General features: G+C 40.4%; 1 protein-coding gene across 1 annotated transcript in view; it reads right to left on the reverse strand.

Annotated features, from left to right (window-relative positions):
- PIWIL4 (piwi like RNA-mediated gene silencing 4) overlaps positions 1–10424 on the reverse strand; it is a 1045202-nt gene that overhangs the window by 255527 nt on the left and 779251 nt on the right. The window contains exon 16 of the mRNA XM_044072628.1: positions 3392–3495. Coding sequence (XP_043928563.1) covers positions 3392–3495 — 104 coding nt within the window. The remainder of the gene's footprint in view (positions 1–3391; positions 3496–10424) is intronic.

Here is a 10424-nt window from a genome sequence, read left to right on the forward strand (position 1 = left end):
TCACAAGGCATGCAAGATTCAGAAAATATACTGATTGCAGTGCAAGAGAGGTTATAAATCAAGTTTATTAATATGGATATACATTCGCAGAATAACGTGTACTGTACAGTTTGTCAAGATTTGTATCACTGCCTGGGCGTCCCTCTCTCTCAGTGATAAATGATCGGTCCAACCATTAAGAGGCTGCTGACAGCATAAATGGGGTGGATGAAACAATTGTAAGACAAATGACAATGAGAGAGTGATACTACTAAAATTCTAGTATTTTAATGATTAAAAGGTTTTAATTTTTTGGTTACCTCACCCAAAGGTGACTACAAATCAGAGTACAGATCTGCATATATAACAGTATTTTCATCTGTGATAGATACAGATATACATACATATATATATATATATATATATATATATATATATATATATATATACACAACTTTCTTTTTCCCATTTTTGCACATTGGGTTGGATGGTTGCATCAACAGTGACAATAATTTAAAGCCAATGTTCAGACTCATGGGTGGTGAGCCTTGCCATGGGTGTTCTTCCATGCGCACAAGCATTCACATCTGTGGCTAATTTTATATACGTATATGAATATATATATATATATATATATATATATATATATATATATATATATGTGTGTGTGTGTGTGTGTAAATATATATATATATATATATATATATATATATATATATATATATATATTTGCTGAGAACTTGCAATAAGTAATGCAACACAGACTACAACAACTAAAGTGGTATGGTCAAATTCACCTTAGCACTGCACTGAAACCTCAAAGGGCAAAACAGAATCTTATAATTTTATTTAACTTTTGTTAACCAGGAAAGTCCGACTTGGAACTAAGCCAATTTTCAGCGGAGGCCCAGGGAGAAATGCTCTAGATGCATGTCTCTGTAATGTGGGAGGAAACCCACACAAATGCAGGTAGAACATGCAGACTCCACACAGAAGGCACTCCAGCCAAGAATCAAAACAGTGAACCCCTTGCTGTGAGGTGACAACACTACCGTTGCACCATTATGCCATCTGATAGTTAATAGTCACTGTTTCATGACTTCCTGAAAGCTTCATTATGAAATCTGAAAGGGGGACTGAGATATGTTTTATTTTACAGACAGCTGATGCACTGGTTCAGTGATGTTCACTGCCGCAATCTGATATTTTGCATTATACAGCATTTAAATTATGGTTGCTATTTTGAACTTCTGCTCAGTATGCCAAGTGCCTTAATGACTATAATATTTCTTTCCTGAGTTGTAGTTACTCTACATGTGAAAATCCTGCATTATTTGCAGAAAATTGCATACTTTTCAAATTTGCAAACTCCTGCATGCCATACACTGGAAAAGGAAGAATACTGATATACAAGCTGTCTTCAGGATACATAATGCAATACATACCTAGTATAGATCAGTACTGAGTTGTAACTATATCTGATATATAAATTACATTTACACTTCCAGAAAAGTGTCCTCTGCTATGACTGGAAAGAGGTCCCCACAAAAACTCCTTGTATGGACTGGGCCAACTTCCGAACAATGGTGCACTTCAGCCATTAAGTGTTAAATTAGAAATCACTGGTACATTATATTCACTGGAATCCAGCCAGCCATAATTCAATGATAGTTTTTATAAGAACTGTAAAAAGGTGCTCAAGGTATGGCCTGCCAATGCACAGGTATTAAATTCAGACTTTTACAGACATTTTACAGTGCCATTATGTCAAACTGCATTATAGTAGCTTTTCACAAGAGTTTGACTATTCTAACATAAGAGACACTTAACACTTTTAGTAAAGAAAAGTACTGGAAACAACTACAGGCCACAACTTCAATAAAAATAAGACCTCTTCTTAGAAGCAGGATGAACGCTTCACTTGGCTAAGCTACTCTTTTGCTGAATTCAGAGATGATGTCTATTACCAAGAAACTAAACAACAGAACAGGAAGCAAAAGTAGAATGTTAAGTGAGAAACGCTCAGAAGACACAGACTCCTAAGCACTTCATGTAGGCTCATCACTGCCTGGCCAAAGTAAAGAGGGATTGTCTTTCAAACTGCCTTGGAGCGAATCATGAAAATGGGTAAGCTAATCCAGCTCAGTCATGCAATATGCACTGAGGAAGACATTAGGTTTCTCACCTAAATAATGTCTGTTTTAATGGTTCAGTGACATCCACTGGTCACAACTGTCAGAATCATAAAATCAGTCAATGAAATACAGGTAAAATTGTTGCTGATCTTCTTTTGTAAGTCTACACCTGGAAAGGGATTTGGTAAGCTTTGTTTGAGTCGAAACATGGTTTACCAGTTAGAATACGAGCATTTTTTTTTTGTACTGAATGCAATCCAGAACAATGACATACTGAAGACACACAGAAGACAGCTCTCCATCTTTTACATCACTGCTTATATATATTATTTTCTAACCGAATCTACAATTTACCATCATGGCTTAAACTGTCTTTTTTGCATTACTGTCTTACTTCCTCTGGTTGTATGCATCTAGAAGGGAGTGAAAATGGTCCACTGGATCAATGTCCTACTGCAGTCAACTGATGAATAATGAATGAAAGCATCATACCCCACCTGTGATGAAATAATGCTGACAAAAGGAAAACGGATGAAGAAGTCTTAAGTCTGCTGCTCTACGCTTCCAAAAAAAAAAAAAAAAAAACCTATGACTTAGATGATTCCTAATAGATACCAGGGAACCTGTCAAGATAAATGGGTTGGGGGAAGGGCATGTAAGAATAGACAGTACACACATGCAGATGCTGCAGCTGTGCTCACAGTCTATAATATAAATCACATTCTAGAATATGGTGGGTGATCAACAACCTTAAAAGTGATGATCAATGGCGCTGCTCTGGTTCATTGCATAAATTAGACTATCCTGCTCAACAGCTGCAGTACTTCACAGTTAAGATTATGATAATCAGAAAACTGGAGAATCTGCCCAAGATGGTGTATACAAGTGGATGTCCAAAAAACAGCATGTGTGGTTAACAGTGATGTTGGTTACACTGAATCATCTTGGGGACTTGAGCATCAAAGGAAAATAGGCTGAATCTATTTTAAAAAAGTCTGGAATAATGACATTCAGTAGAATGAACTCCAGCTATTAAAACTGGGTGCAGGAGAACCTTTAGGTAAGATGCACTGTTGTAGCATTTATTTTGTGCTATTTCTATGCTACATATAAAATACTACATTCAAATATTTTAAGTAGTTTAACTGCAAAACAACACATTCTATACTACTGAATACTAAAGTAGTGTCATAATCTTGTCACTAACTAATGACCAATTTCAGTAACTCCAAATGCTTAAATGCTGTAACAGTTAAAAGGCAAAATATTCCCCATACCTTGTAAATCGACCATTTGTGTTAGCCACAAATCCAACAACAGTATGTCGTTTATCAAGTCCATCCCTGTTGACATCTATTCCAATCACCATCAGAGACTTCAACTGAAAAAATAACATCTTTAAATGACAGTAACTTTAAAAACAAAATGTTTCCTGTTTAACATAAACATTATTATTTTTGGAACTAAAATAAGCATTAGTAACCATGTAATAAAATCAACAAAGCACTTTGAATAGCGCAACAAAGACATAACACTAACAAAGAATAGAGCTGAATAGAGCTTACTGAGATACTAATGAGATATAAGGCCCAGTAACTACATATAAACAGCTGGTGTTTTATGTGCTGCAAATGGTGAGTTATGATGAGTCCTCAAGACCTAGACTACGTAGTTCTAGAAAATTCCACACAATCTGTGATAATTCTTTTAACTGCAATCTGTTTCATCTACTTTAAGTAAACTCACGGCACCACAGCACCATTTGTTCCCCTGCAAGTCAAATAGCAGGAAGCAAATCATTTCATGGGAAGGACAGGAATAAGAACCAGGATGATGTTACTTTTCAGTTTAATATATTAAATCTTATGTATTTTACTTTGGGAATGCTTTTCTTTTCCACTGAAGTGTATTATACCCCATTTGGAAGGTAAAACATGTATCTTAGTGAGTTCAGTAGCTGCACAAAAAAAATCTCTATGACTACTAAACCCAAAATTGTCCATTTTTTTATCGATGTTAATTGATGAAGCATACATACAGCCCTTCTCCTCAGATTAAACAGTCAAATCTCCAAATAAATGTATTTAAAATTAAACCAACGTTCCATGGCTCAAAGGGATGTAAAATGTATAAACAGACAGGAGATTGGACTGGAAACAGGGCAAATGGATGTTAGTGATGAAGTTAATAAAATTGATAAAAAAATAAATGAAACAGAAAAAATGACTAATTTCACTCAGTGAATTGGTTTCAGTAGATATAACAATGGGAGTACCAAATATTAGAAATCTCTTTAAGTCTTAAGGTTTGTTAGTTAACTTTATTGTAGGTGGAAAAATAGTAACATTGAAACACTAAATGGATAGGGGTGTATACTATGGTATAAACCGAGAATTGCATAAGAAATTAACACTAAGCTGAAGGCTATGTATTTCTATAAAACTTAAAGGGAAGAATGACTGAAATGAGTTCTTTGGTAGACAGAAAATAGGCAAGGGCATTTGGGTAAAACTGGAGTCATGAGTAAACTATATAAAATGTTAAAAAAAGTAGTAAAACGTTAAAAAAAATACATTTAGGGCCGGATTCACGAAACCTCCATGTAAGACTTAATATGTCTTACTCGGAGGCTGTAGTTGAACGGTATGACATCAGCATGCCATGAATATTCATGAGGGCACGCTGACTCATCCGTAACTCTTACACGGACTGAGTAGGCAAGCAGGGGCCATGTCCGACTGCCGAGCAGTCTAAAAGTCCACGCCCCTGCAAGGTTTTAAAAAGTATAATGTCAACAGACAAGAGCGAGTCCGCTCAAATGTACTTGCACCCAACACCACACTCCCTGACACTGTAAACCCCCATCAGAGTTATAAAACGGAAAATATTATTTTTTTTTTTAAATCCACGATATAGCTGCCCATATTTGCGCTTGTTTGCGTGGGTGTGCCCATTGCTTAACCACAGTTAGCAATTGTGACACTGAAGAGCATATAAGAACTTCTTATGCAAATTAATCCAAATAGCAATATCGTAATGGTAGAGCGTATGCACAAAGAGAAGGCATTCATGGTTCGAGCCCCACCACTCCCCTTCTTATTTATGTTTTAACTCAGTATTTGAAATAATACCAGACAAATATGATTAAAAGTTTATGAAAAGCAGTGACATGGCCAATGTATCAGCGAACAAAATATATATTTTGAAAAGACCCAGATATATAATAGCCTGCCGTTAAGCAACATTATACACAGCTAAACACAGGTGCCCATAGTTTAATAGCGCTTTACCCATCTAAACAGAGGTGCCCATAGTTTAATAGCGCTTTATCCAGCTAAACAGAGTTGCCCATAGTTTAATAGCGCTTTACCCAGCTAAACAGAGTTGCCCATAGTATAATAGCGCTTTACCCAGCGCAATACAGTTGCCCAACGTTTAAAAGCGTTTTACCCAGCGCAATGTGTTTGCGCGGACGTGCGCGCCGCGACAACCAGGGCACCGTAGGGCACAGGGGAGCAACGTAGAGCTAAGTTGCTTAAACGCAGCCACACTCCCTAGCCTGTGTAGACAGTATTAAAATAAAAGAATGACAAGGTTTGAACCTAGGACCCTTTGCATCATAATCAAAGTACAGAACTACTAAGCCTTGACAACATAGGGGAAACAGCCACTATTAACATTCATAAACTTAGGAATGGTAGTTTAACCATTACTAAGCAGGTCTGCAGTCAGCCGAGAATTTTACAAAATGGCCAATCACAGAAAAGTGCGGGAAATGCAGCATATTTAAGCCCCACAGGCGGGAATACACGCCATAACTGATTATAGCTCACATCTGCGGTCAGAATGTCTGGTGTTGGAGAGGGAGCGCACTTCAGAGCGCAGAGATGGGGCATCGAGGAGTCCAAATACATGGTTTGGCTCCTAGTCCACCGTCACGAGGCAAGACTCCTGCAGGGCCAGTTCCAAGGGATGGAGTACAAGGCAGAGGCTTGGAACCGGTTAGCTTGTGACCTCACCAGTGCAACAGGCGTTCCTCGGACTGGTGAGCAGGTCCGTCACCACCATGCGGACCTGAAGAGACGAAAGGAGGACTGCCTGAACCAGTGGATACAGGAGGCCCGTGGGAAGCGGGATGCCCCATAACTGAGTATGTAGCCATGGAATGCAGTATGTAAGAACTTAAAATGGAGTATGTATAATGGATAGGAATGTCTCAATATCCCTTCATTTACTTTACAGCTGCAGGTGACCGTGTTACGAATCAGCAAGCTTATGCTGATAGGCTGCTAAGGCTGCGCCGCCAGGCAGGTTAGTGATTATTCTGCATGTATTGTTATATAAAATATGGGAGAGAGCATGAAAGAAAGTGCTGTAGTCCAATAATACAGCCATAAAATGGACTGAACAAGTCCTCTGCATGTACTGTCAGATAAAACCATTAGAGAGGCAGAAAAAGAGTGTAGTAACCCATTAAGATAGGTAACAAATGTCTGGAATAATATCTCTGCAGGCACTGTCATATAAAATAATATGTGAGTGAGCCTGAAAAAAGAGTGTGCTAACCTATTAATAAAGGTATAATATGTCGTGAACATGTCTGCCATATATACCGTTAAAACAAAAAAAGGAGTGAGCCTGTGGAAAAGTGTGTCATGCCATTAATAAAGGTCTAAAACCCAGAGTGTGTCTGTTTCACTTAGTATGAAATGTTGTTGTACCCTTGCATTATACAAATAGTAATGTGTTAGAAAGTGGTGGCAACCCAGAGTTCTGAAGTCCCATCTAAAGCGGGTGATGGAAGTGCTAGTAGCTGTGAAGTAAATATACAGTCCTCAACAGTCAGTTGCTGGCTGGCATGCATAAGTAAATCTGGCACACGAGTAGCATGCTAATATGTTCCCCAGAAATGCAAGTGTGCTTCAATAAATGCAGGGTTCTGTACAATTAGAAGTGAAAATGTCATGTGAAAACATCCAGATATGTAGATAAAGAAATATAAATGCAACCATGAAATATGTAGCAGTAACATCTGCATCCTGGACAGCTAGTATGTGAGATATAGGTCAAGCATAGATTGAACTAGCCAAACCCACTACACAACCTAATGCATGGTGGCAAGGATAATAATACATGTAGGGAATATACACCTGCAGTCACTAGGAATGTAGTGTAGAGTAAAAGTGTTTATAAGATGTTAATGGAGGTTTTTTCTACACTGTACTGTTTGTGCATAAACCATGCAATTCCGCACCTCAATGGGTATGTGTAATCTTAAATATTTGTCGGGATATATGTCCTATTGTTCTATAAATATTTGCACTCATGTTGATGCATGTGCCCTGTTCAAACACCACGTTCATGGTGGCCTGTTGCTACCAATCATCCCTGCATGCGGTTGGAATAACCACTGTTGTTCAATATATGCATGTGTTATGTTTGCTGTTCAACTGTTGGAACTGTGGTGTGTTGGGATAATGGGAATATTACTGCATGCTGTTACAACTAATCTGGAATGCTGTTGTTTATGTTGTAATGAAACACACCGAATCACAGAACGTATGGGAAGGCCGGTCCCAGCGGACCCACCTGTCCCTCCTCAGTTGGCAAATGCACCTGGCACCAGTGGCTCTGGTGCCCAGCCCAGACTCCCCTCCTCCATTGGTCCTGTGCCACCTTCGGGTGGAAGCGCTGCAGGGGATGGGGCTCACCCCCCCCCCGTGCAAGCGTGGGCGGAGAAGGGCCACCCATCACCCTTCGAAGGGTCCGGGCTGTGGTGCATAGGGAGATCCAGCGTTCAGTCGCTGATCCCCTATGCCAGCTTGAGGCGAGAGTGGCGCATCTCACGGGTGTGCCTGCCCGTCCTACTCAGCCCCCAGCACAGCCACCCCCGGGGCCGTGAAGGTGCAGTGGTGACTGCCCATGGGTGGGGATCTCAGTTCCACTTTTACCATCTGTGGGCTCATGGGCTTGCAATTTCCAAACAACCTTCCCCGTCAATTGTGTTCACCCACCCCATGTGGCAAATTCCACCCCTGTATGCGTCTTTTTTGTCTTGTCTGTTTACCTCCCCAACCTACCTCCCCAAATATACCTATTTCCCCTACCTCACTTACCACTCTCACCTGAAAAAAAAAAAAAAAAAAAAAGGGGCAATCTGTACCCGAAAAAAAATTACGCCCCATACATAGCTTCCCATTTTGCACACATGTCCATAGGACATGTACACCGATAATTCTAATTGGCAGTGCAACAAACTATGTTGTCCTCAACCCTCTCTCAGGGGTGGAAGGTCTCAAAACTCACTCCAAATTTTCAACATATGCACAGCTGTTGCTGTTAAAGAAATGGGCAGCTATGGGCCTTCCCTACACCCTTCCTGCACATCCCGAGCTTGTTTTCCTACTGGCTTTCCCTCTCTGTGCCCTCTTTTTCACCACTTTCCTATCTCCCCATTTTCTTTTCTTTAAAAGAAATTAGCGCGGGGGTTAGCGGCAGTAAGCACTTTTAAGCAGTAGTTAGCGGGGGTGCACGAGTGTGAGCCTGTGTGTGCTTAGCTAAGCATCGCGAAGTGTCGTAGAAACCCACGCCAACCCGCTTACAACTGCTTAAAAGTGCCTTAGTCACTCTGTATGACAAGGCCCTTGTATTGCTCAGCAGCAAAATAAAAATACCCTTGTCAGTCTCGAACCCGGGATCTTGGACTCATAAGTCTGCATGAAGTACCACTACACCACAGCAGATATACAATAACTGAGTGCTGAAAGCAATTTATCATGCATTACCATGAGTGAAAGTAAAGGAAAAATAGGAATGGCATAACACAAATCTTGTTCTGTGGGCCTTAACCAGCAGGTGTTGTTGAATTGCATGACATGACTGTGAAAAGAGAATCAGCCATGCTAGCAGGGAATAAGGTTACAGTAGCAGCTTACAAACCCCACACAGTATCAGAGCAGGATACACACTGGCATATTTGCATAGGTCACAGGCCAGACCTCCCAACAGTGACTGCTCTACAGTGATGACCCTGATTTGTAAACAAATGTTAGCTGTGTCCCTCTGACTCCCTGTGAAATGTACTAACAGTAGGCAGACAGGTGTTGAATCTCACTTAACAAATGTCAATAAGTGAGTGTAGACACCGCTTGCACATCAGAAAAGGTGTAGTAATAGAAATGCTGTGAATCACCCAAAGTCTGAACTGCAAAATGTTTGAACTATATGGCAGGTGTATCCCAGTTATATGTACCTTTCCCTGAGGCTGTTCAAATATATACGTGAGAGTATCTGAGGCCTGGAAAAGTCAGAAACACACAGGCATATCAGCTTGTCTGCTGTTACACACTCTGCAAATAGCTGTAGAATGAATCCCGCAAGCATGCCCTTATGTAGAAGTACAACACAGAAATAGCAAAGGATGTAGCCATGAACTGCTAGCAACCACCTGTGACAATGCCATTGTTCAGGTGCTGAAAAGACTGCTGTGGTGCACAGTCAAAGAATACTAGGCTGACCTCTGTCTACCATCTGGATATGTCCACAGGTGGGAGCTACTCGGACAGACTACAAGCCTTCATAGACTTTACAGGTACACAGCAACTCTGCATGTTCAATAAGATAAACATCACACGATAATAAATAATGCACACTGCAGTTCTGCACCCCTACCCAAAGGTACTATATACCCGTGTAGTCAGGCACAACCAAGGGTGTAGGTAGGCATACACAGTACAGAAATATGTCCAGTCATCCTGAGCAGACTGTGCTAATGTCAACACAAACCACAAACTGTTCAGATGTGAGTAACGTACTAATGACAGTATAGCAGTTCACAAACAGTGCATGTGCCTGATATTCATAAATGGTAGTACAACATACTTAGATGTCCTCACCCCTCTCTCAGGGGTGGAAGGTTTCAAATACCCCACCTAATGTATTGCATATGCACAGCTGTTGCTGGCAAATGGGCAGCTATGAACCTTCTCCTCACCCATCGTGTACATCCCAAGCCAGTTTCCCTACTGTCTTCCCCTCTTTGAGCACCCTTTATCACCACATTCCTATCTCCCCATTTACTTTTCTGTTAAAGACATGAGCGTGGGGGTTAGTGGGAATGAGCACTTGTAAACAGTAGTAAGTGGGTTTTCACCTGTGTGCGCATGTGTGCGCCTAGCTTAGCATTGCTAAGATATGATAAGCTACGCCAAGCTTAGCTTACTATTGCTAACATAAAATGAGCTAAGCTAAGCTTAGCTTAGTATTGCTAACATACAAAAAGCTCAGCTAAGCGTAGCTAAGCATCGCTAA

Source organism: Protopterus annectens, chromosome 5.part0 (assembly GCF_019279795.1).
Source record: "Protopterus annectens isolate FY-2018-M chromosome 5.part0, PAN1.0, whole genome shotgun sequence".
Lineage (NCBI taxonomy): Eukaryota > Metazoa > Chordata > Ceratodontiformes > Protopteridae > Protopterus > Protopterus annectens.